This window comes from Mastigoproctus giganteus, chromosome 3 (genome assembly GCF_048544385.1).
Source record: "Mastigoproctus giganteus isolate SK-2022 chromosome 3, ASM4854438v1, whole genome shotgun sequence".
In the NCBI taxonomy this organism is placed as follows: domain Eukaryota; kingdom Metazoa; phylum Arthropoda; class Arachnida; order Uropygi; family Thelyphonidae; genus Mastigoproctus; species Mastigoproctus giganteus.
The window spans coordinates 156,117,036-156,139,535 of NC_143577.1; the positions used below are offsets into that span (position 1 = coordinate 156,117,036).

Genomic DNA, 22,500 nt, shown 5'->3' on the forward strand with positions numbered 1-22,500 from the left:
CAGCTGAGTGATTTATCCTTAAACATCTTTTCACTGTAGGAGTAGGATCCCATTCCTTTAGAGGTAGGCCGATTAGACTAATAGTCATTGTGTTTGATATATTAGTAACAGTTAGGCGACTTCTCTTCTCTGAACATATTATGTTCATCTTTGTAAAACCCCTTTCCGCTTCTGCTGAACTTACAGCAATTGTTCTGACAATATTTTTAGCTCTTTAAACACTTTCAGGAATTGCATAATTCTGGGAATTTTTTAAAACGTTCTCCTCGAAATCTCAATAATCATTAATATCAATTTGGTAATTAAAAATGTCATTAAATACGAGCAATTGTTTTTCAGCTGCTTTCCATGGAACTAGTACTTCTTCAATATTCCAGTAATCTGGCTCCAAAAAATTGAGAAATTGTAATTTATTCCTATCTTGAAAATGGCCACAACTTGCTTTTAAATGTTCACAATCCATTATTCTTTTTTTTTTTTTCAAATTCGTTACGATGTTTTCTAAAAGTCTTTCCCGAGGAAGCCCGACAAATCAATGATTTTATAAAATTTTATATTTTTGAAGGTTTCTGAAGTAATTAATTCATCAGCTTTTTTTTTTTCGTATGGACCCTTTTCCTTTCCAAGCATTTGAAATGCTTTAATAGATCTTATCACGAGTTTTTCAGCCTTTATTATGCCTATATTTCTTGCTTGCAGTGCATTTGAAAGAAGAGAAATTTCGTTTAAAATATCAATCATCAATGCCAAATCAGTTATAAAATATATATTTTCAAGACGGGCAGCCATACCTAAGTACTTTTTTATTTGAATAAAAATAGTGATGTAGCGCTGGATAAGCGCACCACACAGCTAGGATTGACCTTAAACTACAGTCAGTCCATCTTGGTCCCAAAACTCTACCAATCTTTATAATTTAAATTCCAAGTTGTTCGGATATTTTGGAAAGTTCAATTTGGTTCTTATTGGATTTGTGAAAAATAGTATATATCTTATCAATAAATATTTTAAAATGATTTACTTGCTTAATTTCCTTTATTGAATCATCTAAAACAAGTTGGAGGCGATGATTTAAACAGTGCCATATTATTATGTTTGGAAACTCTTTTGCAATTCCTAGTGCTCACTCCAGATTTTCTCCCAAGCATAACGCTGGCGCCATCGGAGCAAAATCCTATTAATTTTTTTTCTAGGTAGTTCTTAGTAAGCCCAACATCATTTAAACTTTCCATAACTGAAGAACATATTGTCTCTGCATCTTGTTTTTCCAATTCAACTAGTTCAACGAAAATTGTTGGTAATGTAACTGAATCCTCAACTTTTAAGAAAAGTATACAGTAATAACTGGTTTGCAGGATATCGTTCAAGCTTCATCAATAATCAAACATATTTTCAGATTATTTTCAATAATTTTATTAAATATTTCTTTTTTTTTAAATTTCCTTTGCATTGAAATCAACTACTTTCACAGCAATTTTACGAGAATGTAATCCTATTCCCATATCTAATCCATTTTTAATTTATACTTCTATCTCATCTTCTATGTCTGAAAATGGTTTACATCTTTTTGCCAGGCTGTAAACTATTAAATACCCTACAAGTAGCGATTAAATATTTTTCATTCATCGTATCTATTACTTTTGTTATTGACTCCTGCTCACATTGTTTTAAGTTCTCTTTACAAATGTTATGAGATTTTGATGGAAAACGTTCTTTCATTTTTTTCCTTAGAGAAGCTTGTTGTGCCTCTTTATTTTTCCCTGATGCCTCAATCTGAAAACATTTCCATTCTTTTGACACATGAACACTTTTCTCTTTTATAAAGTCATATTTTGCACAATACTCACAACCTAACTTTTTGTTAAAAATTACCAGTCCATCATATTTTTCTTTAAAATTGTTATATTGTTGCACTGTCCAGCATTCAGGAAGATTATTTTCAATTTTGGAGTTGTTATCGTTTTTTATTTCAATAATTGACGTGCTGCTTTCTTCAAGTTGGAGTGGTTGTGCTTGTGACTGTTTTGTACCATCCAAGGCCAATTCTGATACAACAAATTCTGATTTTGGTTTCTTATTGAAAAAATCTGTCAAACTCTGTTTGACAGATTTTTTCAATAAGAAATTTGATTTTTTCAAACTCAGCCAAAAAAAAAAAACACACCATTCCCTACAAATGCCTGTCCAGTTCCTCCTTAAATTTATTCAACCTATCATCTTCCACAACGACAGATGGAAGTTTATTCCACCAATTAACCACCCGCTGGCTAAAGGAAAATTTCCGCACATCTATTCTACATCTGTCTTTTCTTAATTTGAATTTATGCCCCCTTAGGTTCGTAATCTGAACAAGTGGAAGGATCCCATCAGAACTCAGCGTGCTCAATCCATTCAAGGGTTGAGCACGCTGAGCAGTCTCCAGCCACTGCAATTTGCAGAACTTAAGCCTCTCTTGGCAAGAGGTTCCCTCCATTCCCCTAACCAATCCCATTGTCTCCCTCTCTGTACACGCTCGAGCAAATCCACATCCTTTTAAGGGCTACTGCAAAAAATTTTAAAAATGTTTTATTTTAATATATTATAGAGCAGGAGCGGATATGTGCCTATATATTTGAATATTTTTACTGGTTCTGTCCCATGTGTGATCATATCGTAAACTTTTATAAACAAAGCACTGTGCTTATACCATTGATAAACATCAGTCAGAACATACATTTTTTTCATTTTATCGATACAAAACGAAAATTTCTTGCTGAATTAATAAATGGCATAGGCTATACAAATTAAATACGATAGAATAATAGAATAATGTGTACGACAAACCTGTTTGTGACATGATAAAAACGTCTTAATTACCACGTGCACACTGGCATAAGGATTCCAACATGGAAGAACATTCTTCCACGGCTTCCGAAATGGGCGATAAGATAACCCTTGAAATCTATATTTTTATTGGTGCACTGTGTCCTAGCTTCCTATTGTTTTTATTGATCGGGGAACACCAACACACTCATAATATCTCGTGCGAATTTAGGGCGTAACACAAAGCTGAAACAAATGACAGTATGTCACCCCCCTGGTTGTTTGGCACTTTTTTTCTCTACGTTATGTTTGTTTACTTAAGTAACAAACATGAGGGAATAAAAATGTAGTATTTCATCAAAGGTATGATGAGTTTTATGAAATGAATGAATAAATAAATATTACAAGCATAGTTCCGTCTAATTTTTTTCACCTATGGACGGAATGAACATTACTACCGGCACTTGGAATACGCTGTTGCGTAGATGAACGTTAAAAAAGAGTAAGGAATGTAAATTTGTGATTTCCACATTGGGTGGCTGCCCAGGCTCCCACCTTATAGAGAACGCTGATCACAAGTGCCATTTTAACAACCGGTTCACCGAACTCAACAAAAAATTAGGTATCGGTTCTGCCGAACTGGTGCGAACCGGCTGAATCCCACCACTGGTTGATGTGGAAAAATTATGCTGCTGTGGTGGCTTGCTTTTGTGTGTGGTGACGTGAATCGTATGAAGGGACCCGGTCATAGTGTACAACATATACCTTTGGTCAGTATTCCTCACCATTGTTTCTTGGCAGCTGTATGCAAATGAGGCAGAATATTGAAGTAATAAGTTCGGGATATCCTTTGAAAATAATCAGCGAGGATCATGCTGATCTCAGAAAACCCCAACAGATACACTGACCAAGAATGTTTCCACTATTTAAGGTGTTCTACAGAATTCTTGCCTTTGCATCTTCTGAAAAGGTAAAAATGGTCAGTGTGTCTATTTGGGCAGAAAATTTGTGTAGTAGTTTTTGTGTGATAATTTTTGACTAAAACTTAGATGCACCTCATAAGTTAATTTGTACATTGCTACATGGTAGTCATCCACAAATTCTTCTCTTCCTTCACATGCCTCTCTGTTGTTGAATATCCTGAAATTCCTGCACCACGAACACTAACCCTTGGAACTTTCTATGACACTACAGGTTGTACAGTCCTCACCACTCCATATATATTCCATTCATCACTTCATGAATTATTTTATTTTATCTCCCCTCTTGGATAAACAGGATGATGACACAACTGTACTCTCCACTTTATCCATGTTTAAAGATTTCTTTGTTGTAGGGTCTGTAACAAAATACATGTAGTTCCATTTCAAAACAATTTCAGGACGCTTAAAATTTGCGCAATACTGTACATCTTGAGCTATCTTACAAAAAATGTATTTTTTATAGTTGAATCTGGATCTTTACTTGAAGTCCTCATAAAATGGCAATAGAAAAATAAACTTATATTTACAACTGATAATATGTTTAAGTGCTGTAACAATGGAGTCAGTGTTCACAACATGACTATCCAGAAATAAAAACAAAAACTTGTAATCTCTCTGCACTTTCAAAATAAGCTTTGAAATTAAATTTAAAATGCAATAATCTTATTTAAAAATAACTTTATATATATTGCTGTAATTGATACATTATTAACTGAGTGCAGTGTGCAACCACTGCATTCCATTACAGTAAACCCCCGCTATTCGCGATCGTCGATTTAATATAAAATGAAACCTGAAAAAATGTGAATTTTAAAGCGCCGTGAATATTTTCCGCCATAAAAAAACATGGGCGTGGCTAAAATTATCTTTGCCGGTCAAAACAGCGCTCGGGTGGGGGAAGAGGGGTGACAAAATCGCGAGCGTGGATGTTTCTTGCTACTCCTTGTTCAGTATGTGTTATGCGCTTGTCATGGAAGGTTTTGTCGTTTGCTTTTAATTTATATGCTTATAAATTGATCTTATTATCATTTTTTTTTTATCTTTGCATTTATTTTTTTTTCCCTTCATGCGCAATATTTTTTCAGTAAAAGGTAAACTGCAGCCATTATCAATTTATAAATTGAAATGCTTACAAATATGATAAATCTACCGTTTTGCAGTGTAAAACAGACTTTTTCGAGTGTGTTAACGGAAGAAAGTGACTTTGTTGTGGACAAGTTCTTTCTAACCCCTATAAAAATATGGCTACGAATAACAAGAGAAATGTGAAAATAGAAAAGAAGGTGATGGCATTAGCGAATAAAATTGAGTTATTAGACAAAATTTCTAATGGTGAAAGTGTCTCCTCAGTGGCAAAACATTATAAAATCGATGAGTCAACGGTACGATCAATCAAAAAATCGGAAGAAAAAATCCGCCGTAGTGTCCGTGAAAACGCGCTAATTGCTTCAAAAATTTGCTCTGTAACTCGTGGTGTTAAATTAGAAAAAATGGAAAAAGCCTTAAATCTCTGGATAGAAGACCGAACTCAAAATAAAATTCCGTTAAGTTCACTCATCATTCGTGAAAAGGCAAAACTCCTTTATCAACACTTTAGCGAAACTGGTGATAGCACTGGCGGGATAAGTTTGTTTTTAGCAAAGGCGCTGGTTTGAAAGATTTGTTTGAAATTTCTAATAAATATTACATTTAATATTAAATTGTTTCTTATTTTCATTTCGATGCTATATGCTTGCATTTCACTATGTACTGTCTATGTACATAGTCATATTATGAAGGTACATATAATACATAAATAGACAAAATTTTAGACTAGGTTTTCTTATATATTTCATACTTTGGAACGGAACCCCTTTATTACTATGGGAGCCATAACTCAGTATTCGCGTTTTCGGTATTCGCGACATTTCTCAGGAACGTAACCCCCGCGAATAGCGGGGGTTTACTGTATTGAATAATATAACAATGAAATTATTAATAGTTCTGTCATTAAAGGTCATTCCAGAGTGAAAATAAACATTTGTACTCAGTCTTCTTTCTCTGGACACTCAAAATAAGATTTTGAAATAAAAACAATTTAAAAACTGACAGCTATGACTGCATTATCTGGTTTTATTTAGTTATATATTAAAATTTGTTTTCATTTTTTTCAAGCTTATAATTAAGTAGCAAACAGGGCTACATGTACCTACACTGTCTATGTACAAAAATATGCCCTAGACCAAGGTTCCCAAATTGTGGGGCATGTACTCCCCATCCTTAGAAGGCACACTTGTTTTTTTGAGGGGGGGGGGCACTTATTGTTTTCACAAAGCACTTTTTTTAATGAAATGTGGACAAACCATCCCACTAATCCAGGTAGGTATGAGGTGTTTTTTCTTTACATCTACAGTCGGGTCTCCATGTCAACACTTCACGCAAAAATAATAAAAATGTGAAATTCCACGAAAATCTGTACTGTTGTCCAAATAGCCCCAGATGTTTTCTACGTATGCCTAAATGCTTACATAACCATTTACAATTAACAGCAAAATGTTTAAACGTGTTTAAAAGCTTTGTTTTACAATAATAACATTTTAGACCCAAGTTTTGAAAATGCAGTACTGTATCAAAATTTTATTACATAGTTAAGAACAAGGCATGCACCAGGATATTCACCACAGGATTCAGTACTCTTCAGTAGTAGGGGTCTTAGAGGCTGGAGAAGAAGCAGGGTTGGCTGACATCAAGACTTCTGGTTCGGGGGTATGAGGAGTTTCAGGCATTGATGTAGAAGTTGTCCTTTTCAGGAACATTGCGATAGGAAGCTGCTGCTTCTTTTGTTTGAACTCATGAACATGGCTGTGTATGGTGTTAAAATATCACTGAGGCTTTCCTTGAACTTCATTTCACAAATCATTTTGTCATCGTATTCATAGAAGAAGTCCGCTGGGTGTTTGGCATCACGCATTGACTGCACTAGGTTTTCCAAGTCGAACTCCTTCTCTTGGCGTGGTTCTCAACCTCGTCCCTCATCTTCAGAGTTGGAAAAAACAAGCTCCTGGAGTTCATCATCCATTAGTGTTGTTGCCTGTCCATCAATTAAATCATTGATGTCCTCTTGAAACCTACACCCCCTATTCTCCTGGCCAACTCCTTTATACAGACTTGTCCTTGATGTCTAGAAGCACGTTTTATTAGGAAGAGACTGTCAGCTATGATGAAGTCCATCGAAAATTAAAGTGTTGAGGTTTTTGTTGCTGTCCATGGCCTCAACAATTCGGTCCATACACCTGTTTGTATAGTTGGCCTTAAAGGTCTTGATCGCCACCTGTTCAAGTGGCTGGATAAGGGAAGTAGTGTTAGGGGGTAGAAAGACCACCTCAACATCTTCATTTGCATAGGCTTGTGCATCACCTGGGCATTGTCCAACATGAGGACTTTAAATGGAAGCTCCTTTTCCTCCAGGTATTCCTTGACTTCGGGGATGAAGCAGTGGTGGAACCAGTTCAGGAAGAGGTTCTTCATCATTCAGACTTTTGCATTCCACATCAGAATACACAGGCAGTATATTCTTGTCCTCTAACAGCTCTTTGGTTCAGCACGTGGAAAATTATACCTGGCTTTGTCATATAGCCTGCTGCATTGATGCAAACTAGCAGCGTAACCTGATCTTGTGCCACCTTGAATCCTGGGGCCTTCTTCTCTTCAACAGCTATATAAGTGCATTGAGGCATCTTCTTCCAGAATAATAGCATTTGATGCAAGAAAGCAAGCTTATGCAGTATCAGCCAAAAAAAAAAAAAAAAAAAAAAACCCACTTCCACTTCACCCCTCTGTTCGTTCAAAATACCTGTCCAGCTGAGACTTAAACTTATTTAGGCTATCAACTTCCACGACAAGGGATGGAAGTCTGTTCCACCAACCAACCACCCGCTGGCTAAAGGCAAATTTCCGCACGTCTATCTTACAACAGTCTTTCCTCAATTTGAATTTATGCTCTCTTAGGTGATTATTCTGAGCGAGAGGAAGAATCCCATCAGCATTGAGCATGCTCAAACCATTCAAGGCTTTATACACCTCTATCAGATCACCTCGCTGGTGCCTAGTCTCCAGACACTGTAATTTGCAAAACTTAAGCACACTCTCATCACTCACACTCACAACAAAATACACTCTCATCAGCATCGAAAACCTGTTCAGGTTTATATCCCTTCTTCTCAATGAGCTTCTTGAGTTGTGCAGGGTAGGCCTTAGCAGCCTCGTGATCAGCTGAAGCAGACTCGCCCATAATCTTTACATTACAGAGTGAATAATGCCTTTTGAATTTCTGGAACCAGCCTTTGCTAGAGATGAAAGTGGTTTCCACAGTGCTGCTGGTACAGGCGGTTTGCTGCTTAAATCTGTTGTAAAGGACTAGGGCCTTAGTGGAAATCATACCAATGTTCACAAGCAAGTTTTCCTTGTGCTGGTCCGATCCAAATGAACAGTGCATTCTCCATTTTTAAGATCACTTTATCGTGTACATGAGCCATGTACTTAGCAGTAATAATAAATATGAGGGTTACCTCAGTATCCAAATAGGAGATCTTTTTTCAATTCCAGGATAATATCAGATAAATTAAAATTTCTTTAAATTAAAAACATTGAATTTAAATAAATAAATAACCTAAAATACCTTGATATGCTGATACTTCTCGTACGTGAATCCTCCAAGCACTGGAACACGCCGACATCAACCAGCCCCAGACATCAGATAACCCATGCACTAAAGAAGACTGAGCACATTTCCTTGCAAACTGGTGGAATTCTTACTTAGCAGTAAGAATTCCACTAGTTTTCACTACCTCTGTGATCTCAGTTTCTTGTTTCCTTATGTATCGTACGGTACTTTCATTGATACCAAACATGCAGCTTTTATCCATCACTGGATGCACTTCGGTGTTCACATAAGCACATGGGTGCTTATGTGAACCCATGGGTGTTCACATAAGCACAGTAATATTTTAAGCACAAGTAGCCTAATGCAAACACTCATAACACACAAAGATCACAAACTGTTTCACTCGGATGATGCTCACTGCGAGACTGAAGACGTACGTTCCCCACCATCACTCATGGTGAATGCAACGAGCAGCAACCAAATGTTTAGTATGATAAATTTTGCTACTGCCAACATGAAAGCACAAATCTGCAAATATAGATCATGCAAATATGGAGACCCAAGTGTATTTGTATTTATTTCTTTGTATTGAAGTATATATTAATTTATAAAAATATGTATATTGATAGCTAAATATTAGGTCAAAGGTCAAATCTGTTTATTTGTAATTTTTGTGGAAATTGGGAGTGGGGACACTAATTCTTATAGGTGTAACATCTGAAATCTGGCAGCCCAAGGATAGATTTCTGATTTTTGGATTTTTCCAGTTTCTGAAAAAATCTAATTTAAACATGAAATTTCAATTCAAGGACACATAAAGGGAGAATGCATGGGCCAATTACTTTTTTTGATAGATGGCAAATTTTTTTACATGGTTAACTTATCTTTTATTCCTTGGTGTGTTGATCACAATTTGGAAATGGGGCATTTGTTGCCATGGGGTTACCAAAGTGATTGTTTTTGTAATATTCCATTTAAAAAAAAAATAAATAATATTAATAACATAAACAAAATAATGTGTGGAATATTTTGAGTAAATTTTTATATTTATAAAAATTTATTTAGAGTAAAAAATATAGCCATAATAAAAATCTAGGGAAAAAGCTTGCAATGAGCCGTCAAGAAAATTTTGTACTGTGTTATTTTTTTATTATTATTTTTTTTATTTCCAGCACAAACACCAACAGTACAGAGAGATATTTTCCCTCACTTTAGAAAGCAATAAAGATTTAACTATTAGATATACAGTATGTCATTAAAAAGGCAAGAACCAGTTTGCCAGCACTACTGGAAGGGTAAGTTCTGCATCAAATTAAAATGGCTGTTTCACAAAAAAAAAAAAAAAAAAAACTGGTTTTTCGACAGCTGAATTTCCAAACATTCTATCTTTATTCAATTCCCTCATAACTTTTGTAACTATAAAATACTGTTGAATAAAACTTTGGTAACCAAAGGATGGCTGCATTTTTCTAATGCCTATTCTGAAATACAGTAAAGTGAGAATCTGGTAAAAAAATATATAAAATATGGGTCTTTTTCCAGGTGTTTAAAGAAAAAGGTTCATCATCTTTTCCTCACTGGGATATGTAACAGTTCGTGTACTTAAAAAACTGAAATATTTCAATTTCATTCTGGAAAATAATACTTTCCTGAATGATTAGTAAACCATTTTTCATTAATTTTATTCTTTATAAAAGTTCTTATGATTTCTTTACTGGTTTTATCAATGTACATTAATAAAATTAGTTATACTATCATGTTCTCATAATAGTCTTAATTCCAGTGTTAATTAGTTCATGTTGTATGCACTTGTTAATTTTTTTTTTTCTACACAATATTAGTGAAATGAGGTTATTTTATTATATGTCTAGACACTGTCTAGCTATTTAAAATTTAATTTCTGGGTGATTCATGGTTTGCCACCTACAGGCAGCTAAAGACATGCTTTAGCCCTTTCAGGAGTAAGTTTCCCTGCATCTGTGCATGCTCCATGGAGTGAGATCCTCTGTAAAAATTAAAAATCTATACATGAATCATGCATGCAAAAACATCATGGTATTATCAAAAAACAATTAAATTGAAATCAGACTATTTTTAATAAAAAGGTACTACTGTTACTTCTACTCAAGAAATAAAAATAAAAAAAAATAAAAAATTTAAATAAAATTCAGTTAATTGATACCAAGAAAATTAACATGAAATAGTATCAACACAGGAAGTAACTAATACAAAATTCCACTAAAATGGTGCCATGACTGCCAAGTAAAGCAGAAAGTTCCTTTATCTTTTGCTTTTTTCTTGTATGGATTCAGTGTTTATATGTGGGGTTGAGCTTGCACAGTCTTTATGATTTGTTTCAGGCTGCATCGTCAACAATTTGGAAATTCTGAGTTGGTTGCTTCCTGTAGTGACTATTACTTCCTGCAGACACTATTTCACTTTAATTTTCTAGTCATAAATGAATTTATTTTATTATTTTTTTAATTTTCACTGCTTGAGCATTTAATAATCTTGTGATAATAGTACCTATATATTTTTGTATAGTGCCCAGAGCCATGCTGCGAGGGTGAGGCAAACGAGGCTCTTGCCTCATGTTAAAAGAGGCACCAAAAGAAAGATTACATGATTTTATGTTTTGATTATTCCAATCCGTTTACATCTTGCTTTTGCAAGACAAAAATCTTTGGCGCACCACTGTACAGATACCAATCTGCAATGCCTGAGCTGTATGGGGCACCATGATTTGTTGCCCCACCAGTTGTCATTTTTATAATGTCAATTTTAATTTTTTTATTAAAACGGGTACCAGAAATGTATTTTAAATAACTCATTTTTTTAAAATATTGTAGGGGAGGGTACAATTTTTCATTCTTGCTTCAGGTACTAAAATGGATCGGCACAGCCTTGAATTAGTGCCTATGGTTTTGCACTCTTCCCCTCTCCCTTTATTTCATTAAGTGTGTAATTTTCTATCATTTAGTTGATTAATGGCCATACAATGGTATTGTTTCAGTTATTCATTTTGTTATTTCCCTTCATTTTAGTACAAGTTATATTTTACTTGCACAATTCCATTTTGTAATTTTATTTTTTTGTTTGACAGTAGAGGGCTTTGACCATATTTTCTCTTTTTTTTTTTTTTTTCCCCTCTTGTTTTGTCTGTCATCGATCGTAAAGGGATATCAGTTGAGTGCTTGGCTGGCTATCAGTAGTTTGCTACAGAAATATGACCTTTACACCCACAAGCATAAATGCTACCCTAATGAAGTCATGCTTATGGTTCCTTTATATATATATATATATTATTTTTTTTTTTGTATGAATTATCTTCATTTAACTGTGATGTGGGCTTGCACGGTCTTCTTGCTTTGTTTTGCACTTTAATAGCACCATTTTGGTGGAATTCTGTGTGGTGAGTGTAGGTACCAGTGACATACATATAATGAACCCGAACAAGGCGCTGGGGTCCCACCAAACAAATGGAGGCCTCTAAATGCCCCTGAAATTCTTATATCAAAAACTAATAAAATTAATGTTATAGGTTCTAACATCAAATTTTGCATTGGAGTCACAAAAGTTTGCTATGCCATAGGTAATATTTCATTTTGTATTCATTTATTTTATTTTTATTTCCTGAGCATAGGTAACAGCAGTACCCTGTAAGCAAGTTTTGCTTACAAGGTACATCAGCAATATGAATTTTTTTAACACCGAATCATTCATGTTAAAAAAGTGTTTAATTTAAATTTAATCATATTGTACATGAATGTTTTAAGTTTTTTTTCATTTTTAACTTGGTTCCCCAGCATTACAGGGAAATTATTATTGAAAAACAAACCAGAATTTAATTCATAAAAAATGTAAAAAATAAACCCACTGTTTACTATTTTTTTATCACTCAATTTGATTTCATCAGTTTCTGGATCTCAATTTTACAAAATTTCTGAAGCTAGCATCTTGCCACTGTTTAAAACTATGTCTGCTAATAGCTATAAATACAGATAAAAAAAATGGCAGTAAATACTTGAAAAATTTCAAGAGTTCATATAAAAACAGACATTTGAATCATTAGCATTAGTAGAGACATATGATGCAAGAAAACAAGCTTATTTAGAATCAGCCAAAAAAAAAAAACCCTTCCCATTTCCCCCAACCATTCACTCCAAATGCTTGTCTAGTTCCGCCTGAACTTATTTAAGTTTTCGACCTCCACTACAACAGATGGAAGTTTGTTCCAACTATTAACCACCTGCTGGCTAAAGTCAAATTTCTGCACGTCTATTCTATAATTGCCTTTCCTCAATTTGAATGTATGTCCCCTCAGGTGAGTAATGTGAGCATGAGGAAGAATCCCGTCAGGATTGAGCTTGATCAAACCATTGGAAGTTGGAAGTGTTCCAACAATTAACCACCTGCTGGCTAAAGTCAAATTTCTGCAAATCTATTCTACAATTGCCTTTCCTCAATTTGAATGGATGTCCCCTCAGGTGAGTAATGTGAGCAAGAGGAAGAATCCTGTCAAGATTGAGCTTGATCAAACCCTTCAAGGCCTTATACACCTCAATTAGATCATCTCGCAGGTGCCTAGTCTCCAGATGCTGTAATTTGCAGAATTTAAGTCTTTCTTGGTAGGAGCAACCCTATATTCCACTCATCAATCTCATTGCCCTGCTCTGCATCCAGACCTGTATGCAGTATTTAGATGTGGCCTGACTATTGTCTTATTCAAGGGGACAAACGCCTTAAAAAAAAAGTAAAGTGCAGCCATTATCAACCCACTGCAGGGTGGAAGCTTCCTCAACAATTCATGCTGAGGGAAAATGGACCATAATCTGCCACGCTGGTCCAGTGCGTGTTGGCAGATCGACCGTATTCAGCAGTCAGGGGCTTGAACCCCGGTCTACTCAAGGAGCGTGTGCTACTGCACTCCCGCTCCTGCCCACTCGGCTACGGACACCTTATCCCTGCTAATCACTGATCCCCATGAGCTACACTTGCAGCCTGTCTGCACTACTCAAAAAACTTCATATCTGATTGCACAATTACCAACAGGTCCTTTTCATTCTCTACTACTATGAGTGTAGCACCACACAGTTGGTATGTTATTCTAGGGTTACTGCTACCCATATGCAGTACTTTACATTTGTCAATGTTAAACTTCAGTTGCCACCTCTCAGTCAATCTGCTCAACTTTTCTATAACCTGTTGCAGAAGTGTACTGCCATTAACAATCTTGCTAACCTTCATATCATCATCATTGATAAATACAGAAAACAACACTGAGCCCAACAGCGGACCCAAGGGGACTCCACTAGTAACCATTAGTCCATGAAGAGCAGTGTCCATTGATTACCACTCTGTCTTCTCCCACTCAACCATCCCTTTATCCATTGCAGCAACTTGCCATACTGCTTCATGTGCAACAGTATCAAAAGCTTTCCTAAAATTCAAGCATATAATATCAAAATTATTTTTTGCATTCAGTTCCTTTGTGACCACATCATAGTTTCCAATCGAATTTGTCAGACAAGACTCACCCTTAACAAATCCATGCTGTGTCTGAACTGCAGTGCTTTAACTAGTGACTACATTATTTTTCCTGGAACAGAATTTAAAATAACAGGTCTGTAATTACTCGTGTCACCTTTTGATCTACCTTTGTGAATTGGGGACACATTTGCACAATTTCAGTCCATAGGGACATACCCTCAGTCCAAGAAAGCTTTCACAATTATGGTTAAGGGTTTGCTTACTTCTTTTAATATAACTGGATAGATCCCACCTACCTCAGGTGCCTTTTTTATATTCAATTTCAACAATTTCTCCTCCACTTTGCTCTCAGTTATTACAAAATCATTTAGCATCCTGCTAGAGTTTGATAAGCTTCTGGCCTCCACTTCCCTTCAGCCTTCCTCATATGTAAATGTAGATGCTAGAAAAATACTCATTCAGTTTATCAGCAACAACAGAAGGTTCATCAACAATCAAACCATTGATACCAAGTGGACCAGTCTGATTCATCTCTTTCCATCTAGAGTTTACATAAGTAAAGAATTTTGTTTTTCTTTGCATCCTTTGCGCAGACTATCTTATATCTACCATAGACATCTGTTTCTCCTGATAATTTATATGCATCCCATGTATTTTTCTCCTCTGCCATGAGTCTCATTAGTTCATCTGCCATCCATTTAGTCCTAAACCTTGAACTGTATTTCTTAGTTAGGACAAAAAGCCTAGTAGCTTCCAAGATTACTTCCTTGAATGTTTCCCATTTAGAATTTGCTGTTAGTAATATCATCAGTTGATCCCATTGTATAGAAATTAAAAACTGTTTGAGGCCACTGTAGTTACCTTTATGTAAGCAAAAACCCTTTACCCCTGATGTTAGTTGTATCTTTAAGTAAATCCCACATCTGCAGTGTTGCAGATGTGGGATTTACTTAAATGTGATTATGCTGTTGGTTATCCATGCAGCATAATCACATGAAGATGAGATTCTTAATGCATGAAGAATCACTGCTGATAATCAGCTCAAGAGTATTACTCCCTCTAATTGCCCCTTGAACATGCTGCTGTAGCAAACAATCTTCCAATAAATCCACAAAAGACTTCGGAATGACCAACAAGTTCCAGTCAATATTTGGGAAATTAAAATACCCCATTATAAGACAATCTGATTTATTGGCCCACTATTTCTCTGTATGGTTGTTCATTGTACTCATCTATGTCATTATCAGAGGCAGATTTAATGGTGGGCGCACGCCCTGGGCCCCGACTTCTGAAGGGCCCACGCAAAACCCCAACAAATTAGTTGAACTAATATGTTCAAAACATTGTGATTATTATTATGCTATTATTAATTATATTATACATATATTATATTCAAATTTTATTGGAAATAAAACATTAATAGTACATAATATTTTTTATTTATTTAAAAAAATGGTTAACATGTATTTTTATTTTCCCTGTCTCTCTCTTGTTTTTTAAGGGGCCCAATATTTTCTTCTGTGCCCTGGGCCTCAACCAATCTTAATCCGCTACTGGTCATTAGGCCTATAACGCTCCTACTGTTAATTTTGCTTTCCCAGTGCTTATTAACACTAAACTGACTCAACATTGCAGTATCCACCCATGTGAGCTGGATGCACTGCCTTAGATTTTATGTTTCTTAACTAACAGCATTACCCCTCCTCCCTTTCTATCCACATTGTACTCTCCTTCTCTTTGTGACACCATGTCTGTTATATCCCAACAATATCCACCTTCGATGTCTTCACCAGCACCTCAAATTCATTTACTATACTCCTAGCATTGGTGTGCATGCCAGTATACATGAACATATTCTTACTTATCCTAACACAGCCCATGTATTTACTTGTTCCATGATGACTCCCGGCAGTCCTGGAAATCCCCAGCACCTTGCATTCCAGTAGAAGCAGTGCAAGAATCACTTTCACTGATGCCTGCAGCTAGCATTAGTAGAGGCATATGATGCAAGAAAGCAAGCTTATGCAGCATCAGCCAAAAAAAAAAAAAAAAAAAAAAACTGTTAATCTGTGATCTGTTAATCTATTAGTCTGTGAATCCCCCCCCTCAAGCTAGCAGTTTTCCGACCCACCAAACACTGCCTCATTATTTGAAACACTTAAAAAACATAGATCCATGTTTGTCGTCTACTCCCAATCTGTCCTCTACACTTCTGAAAGTGTTAGTTATAAACACTGTATGGAACTTGAATAAATTGAAAAATTTAAATTCCAATGTGGTTATAATTTTGGATGCCTGTAGGTGGCAAACCATATATCTCCAAGAGATGAAATTTGGAACAAAGATGGGGGACTTTCAAAAAAAAGTGACAGAGTGCAGTTGGTTATCCATACAGCATAATTTATTTGATCAAGTTACAATATGGTATGGTCAACTATTTTTCAAAGCCCTGGTTTTTGTTGTTTCTGATCACAGCCAGAAACTGAATACTGCCCCAATAAACTTATGAAGTTACCAGCTACTTGCAAAACACCAGAAAATTATGTGGTCCAAAACAATTGTTTTACTAGTTGAATAATGTGTGGAGCTGTCCTATATAAAAAGGGTTGTGATGAGGTTCTTCGTAGTGAGTTCTGGTCATGCTAAGTGGTTGCCAAGTTTCTTCGTTGCAGTAGGGTTCTGCGCCTTGTGAACAAGTAAGTCTTGGGCAAACTTTGTGAATAGTTTGTAGTTCTGTTTGTCATCAAGTAGGCAGTGTTCCTGGAATTGTACTGGAGCTGAGTGATGAGAAGGGCTCTGAGATCATACAGATGGCAGTCTAACATCAAGTGGTCCCAGGTTTCTTGGGAGCAACATGCACATAGGGGGTTGTTTTCGATGCCTAGCATGGTGAGGATTTGCTGCGGATGGCACCACGTACAGTTAGAAGATAGGTAGTTTGTAGTCCTGGGGAAATACTCTGTCGATGCCCGGTATAAATTTGAGTTATTTCTCCTTTGGTGGAGGTTGTCCACCTTTCCTGCCAAATTTGTTGTAGGTAGGGCAGAAGTCTTCTTTTCTCACTGGGTCTGTTGCTTAGTGGATCTGTTGTATGGTCGATATAGGTAGCGGGTTTGTCCCTACTGAGTTGGTAGAGCATTCCAACACATGTGACCTCCAGGTCAAGGGGTAGCACCCCTGCCAGTACCTGCAGTGCATGCTAACCGTGTTACATGCCCTGGTCATGTTAAGTTGTCATAATTACTGGTCTGGCATTAGTGAACATGTTCACTAATGTCATTTTGCAGGGCATCATTGTCCAAAGCAACAGCAGTTTTATCAACAGTAGCCATCATGATTGGGTGGTATTCTCTACTGCAAGCTACAGATAATTTCCTTGTTTTGTGCAAGTCATTTTGGGAAGTTTCTTTTTAAACAGCAGTAATCTTGAAGCACAGCCATGGCGTTACTATTTTGGTAAAAAAGTTGACCAACATGCTATGATCCTTCATTTGCAGTACTGTAATGTTGACTTCTTACTACTATAGTTACATCTGCTTTTATTCCATCTATGATGTGTGCATCACTAGTCATGTCATGAGATAAATTTTGCATATTGATAGCATGCAGTGCTATGTGTGCACCTGGGTGTCACTTTTTAGAGCCACTCTTTGCATTATTTTTTGTTTCCACACAATCTGGACACTATTTGTTCCAAATTTCATCTTGGGGTTATTCATATTTGCCACCTACAAGTAACCAAAGCGATGCACTTTAATTATAACTACCTTGGAATTAGGTATACAAATATCACACAACGTACATTGGAATCTCTTAGCAAAATTTTAAACTAATTAATGATTGCAATGATTATATACTTAACCTCTTAAAGAATGCACATTAAAATAATTTTAAATCTATTAATGTTATATTTTTTTCATAAAACACAAACAGAACAAAATTTGCATCAGTGTGAATTAGTATATTACTTCTCATATATAATATAAGCTACTTTTGAATTTATTTCCCAAAAAAAAATTAAATAACCTGTTAAATTGAATATTGTACACATGTATGCAGGCATCCTGGAAAGAGTGAGAATACAAGGTAATAAAAACACTTTATTGTCATTAATAATGGGACCACATAATTTGATCAAATAAAAAGAAACAATTCATCTAGTCATTAATACCAGTTTATTTGTTTGTTTCCTAAGTATCTCTTGTTTATGAATATATTCTTCCTATTTAAGAAATGTATGTTGAAAATAAAATAGAATTACTTGTAGGTCAAAAGACTTCAAGATAATGCAAACAATAAATATTCAATGGGTTCTAAAGAGATCATCTTTAAATTTCACATCTTATTTGTAAAGTAATGTTATTTATATGAGATTCTACTATGCCTGACATGTAGCTTCACACACTGTGTTAGAATGCTATTTGTTATATTTTAATATCTGAAAATTTGTAAATAGAATTAAATATTCTTGCTGTTTATATATTTACATACTTAATTTTTGTATGTACATTGGACACAGTTTTCAGAGGGTGTAAATAACTTGCTGTATAATAAAAAAATAAGTTTTGAATTTTATTTCTTTCTGATTAATGACACAGAAATCTGCTTATAGTGAAAGAAAGTCAGTAAATGACCTGGAATTTTCTTTTGCTCTTCACAAAAGAATCTTTTTTTCATAGCATTAAAAAATGTTCTTTCCTGAAAGTACAGCTGTTTTTTTACGTAATGATGTTTATTTAAAGTGGTAATGTAACTTATATTGAGTATTACTATACACACTTGAAATGGTGGATGTTACCATTTCAAGGTAATACCAGAAATATTACCAGAGTTATAAAAATTCTAAAGTTTGCTCACAATGAAAAAAAAAAAAAAAAATCTATTTTATTCCATGATAAATATTTATACTGTTAATAATCACTTACTGTACTTGTTCCACCATACCTGCTATGAACTAAAGCATTTTTAGATATCTTTTGTAAATATTTTTACTTCTTCAATCATGTTTTATTGAATCAACTCTGAGTCATTTTCATGTCTTGTTTTAATTTTGGGAATGGCTATAAGGTGGATGTGGCATAAAAAAATTTTTTTGCAAATGGAAAATTGTCAGACAGTGAGTTAGTAATAGCATTCACCACATTGTGCAAGGAAACTACAAGGCTTTTACTACAGTGGCAAAAAAAAAAGTAGATAAGAAAATACAAATTATGTGATTTTCTTATCCCATAAGAAGCTATTGATTTGACCTTTGAATTTATTCAAACTATAAGCCTCAACTACCTGAGAAAGCAAATTGTACCAACAATTAATGACTCTTTGATTAAAATTAAACTTCCTACAATCTAATATAAACCTCTTCTCCTGTAATTTGAATTTATGGCCCCTAGTTCTGGAATTCTTTATAACAGTGAAAATCACATAGAAGCCTATGCTAGATACAAGCTAGTTTGTAATCAAGTTACAAAGGAGGTTAGGCAAGTGAAGGCAGATTATGAAAAACCTTTGGCAAAGAATAACAGCAAAGACTTCTTTACTTATATAAACTCTAAAAGGAAGGGGATGAATCAGATGTCCACTTGATATCAATGGTTTGACTGTAGATGATCATTCTCAGATAGCTGCCGAACTAAATGAGTATTTTGCATCTATATTCACACATGAGGAGTTATTCAAGGAGGAGAGGCCCAAATGTTTATCAAACTCTAACAGGGACTTAAATGATTTTGTAATAACTGAGAGCAAAGTGGAGGAGAAATTGTTGAAGTTAAACATAAGAAAAGCACCTGGGGTAGATGGGATCTATCCAGTTATATTAAAGGAGGTGGCAAAGGAAGTAAGCAAACCCTTAGTGCATCATACAGGAATTATGAGATCATCCTTGGACTCGGGGGAAGTCCCCATGGACTGGAGATGTGCAATGTATCTCCAATTCACAAAGGGTGACAAGTAATTACAGACCTGTTAGTTTGACTTCTGTTCCAGGGAAAATAATGGAGTCACTGGTTTTTAGGAGCATTAGCAACTAAGGCCATATTGCTCCGGGATATGCGGTGGTCATTCTCTGACCGTCTTGTTTTAATTTTGGGAATGGCTATAAGGTGGATGTGGCATAAAAGAATTTTTTTGCAAATGGAAAATTGTCAGACAGTGAGTTAGTAATAGCATTCACCACATCCTCCGTATTTGGTGGTGACTGGAGTCACTGGTTAAAGAAGCATTGCAGCAGTATTAATTCAGACACAGGATGGATTTGTCAAGGGTAAGTCTTGTCTTACCAATTTTATTGGATACTTTGATGTGGTCACAAAGGAACTGGATGCAAAAAATAATTTTGATATCATATACTTGGATTTCAGGAAAGCTTTTGATACTGTTGCACACAGAAGATTACTGTACAAATTGGAGCAATATGGCATTAAGGGCAAGTTGCTACAATGGATAAAAGGATGATTGAGCAGGAGAAGACAGACAGTCTTCTCCTGCACAATCCTGTACAGATGATCCTCCACTAATAACATTAGAAGTGGACTAATGTTATTAGTGGAGTCTCCCAGGGGTTTGGTGTTGGCCCATTGTTGTTTTTGGTATTTAGCAATGATATTGAGAAGGTATATCAGGGTTAATGTCTAAGTTTGCAGATGATACAAAGGTTGGCAGGGTTTGTTAATGACAGTGATAGTACGCTACTGCAACAGGATCTGGAAGATTTGGGTAGATGGGCTGAGAAGTGGTAATTGAAGTTTAACATTGACAAATTCAAAGTACTGCATATGGCTAGCAGTAACCCCAGAGAAATGTACCAAATGGGTGGTGTTACACTCAGGGCAGTGGATAATGAAAGAGACCTGGGGGGTAATTGTGCAGACAGGCTGCAAGAGTAGCTCATGGAGTCTTGTCAATGATATATAGGAATTTTGCTAGCAGGGATAGGGTGATTGTCCACTTGTATAAGGCAATGGTCAGACCATACCTTGAGTACTGTATACAGGTTTGGAGGCCTCATTTTAGGAAAGATGTAGGGCTGCTGGAAGGAGTACAGAAAAGGGCAACGAGATTGGTGAATGGAACAGAGAGTTGGTGTTACCAAGAAAGGCTTAAGTTCTGCAAATTACAGCTTCTGGAAACTAGGCACCTGCAAGGTGATCTAATTTAGGTGTATAAGGCGTTGAATGGTTTGAGCAAGCTCAATGCTAATGGGATTCTACCTCTTGCTCAGATTACTCACCTGAGGGGACAAATTCAGATTGAGGAAATAGATGTGCTTTAGCCAGCATGTGGTTGATAGTTGGAACAAACTTCCATCTGTTGTAGTTGGAGGTCAACATCTTAAATAAATTCAAGGCAGAACTAGATAAGCATTTGGAGTGAATGGATGGGTGAAATGGGGGGGAGGATTTCTTCTTTTTTGGCTGTTGCTATATAAGCTTGCTTTTTTGCTCTAATAATGCTAAGAGCCTACTCAATCCATTCAATGCCTTAAACACCTCAATCAGATAATCAGATCTCCTTGAAGTTGCCTAGTGTCCTGATGCTATAATTTGCAGAACTAAGCTTTTCTTGGCAAGAGCACCCTTTTGTTCTTCTTGCAAATCTCATTATCCTTCTCTACACCCATTCCAACAGACCTTTCCTAAAATGAGGCCTACAGAACTGTATACATACTCAAGATGCAGCCCATTGACCTAATTTTTCTAAATCTTCTTTCCTTGATCGCTGCATCATAGTAACCTATCATATTGGTTAGACCACACTGACCCTTAACAAATCCATGCTATGACTGCAGTATAATTACATTTCTGTACAGATGATCCTGCAATGCTTCTTTAACCAGTGACTCCATTATTTTCCCTGGAACAGATGTAATGCTGAAAGGTGTCAGTGATTACTTATGTCACCTTTTGATCTTTGTTTATAAATTTGGTGATACATTCACACATATTCAGTCCATAGGGACCATATTGGATAGATTCCATCCACCCCAAGTGCTCTTTTTTTTATACAGTAAGACCCCCGTATCCACAGGGGATACGTTCCAAGACCTACAATGGATGGCTGACACTGCAGATACAAGCGAACACCTGCTGACCCCATATGTAACGTAATTTTCTTGTACACACATACATATAATAAAGTTTAATTGATAAAGAAACACTCAGTAAGACATTACCAACATTAAATACGGTAATAAAAAATATATATATAGCAGACTCTCGCTTTACCAGGACACTTCAAGACTCCAAATTAAAAAAAAAAAAAAAAAAAAAAATCAACCAGAAATCATAAAATTCAAGTAATAACTAGAATTAGGTATAAACAGATATTTTGCAAGTCATAAAGAAGCGTCAAGAACCGGTGTTATAAGTCTTCAACACCTACTGCTCAAAACAAAAAAAAAAAAAAAAAAAAAAAAGAGAGAGACCAAATGTTTAGTTTGATTTAGTGCATTGTGTCTATTGTTGTGTTCTGTCGCACTGAAAAAGGAAAAATTTTGTTTCGTTATTTATGTCAGGGATGTCGGAATTTTTTTTTTTTTTTTTTATTGTAACTTTTTTTTTTGTTTAGAAATCTTGAAAATGATAG

At 35.6% G+C, this 22,500-nt stretch overlaps 1 protein-coding gene across 2 annotated transcripts in view; it reads right to left on the bottom strand.

Annotated features, from left to right (window-relative positions):
- Positions 1-10,326: 10,326 nt before the first annotated feature.
- LOC150088346 (protein yippee-like 5) overlaps positions 10,327-22,500 on the bottom strand; it is a 193,025-nt gene continuing 180,851 nt past the window's right edge. The window contains exon 5 of one of the 2 annotated variants that reach the window (XM_090370732.1): positions 10,327-10,432. In XM_090370732.1, the coding sequence (XP_090226858.1) occupies positions 10,383-10,432 (50 nt within the window). In that variant the 3' untranslated portion in view covers positions 10,327-10,382. Of the gene's footprint in view, positions 10,433-12,380; positions 12,417-22,500 lie in introns of those variants that run through there. The other variant, XR_016546789.1, reaches the window with a different exon arrangement.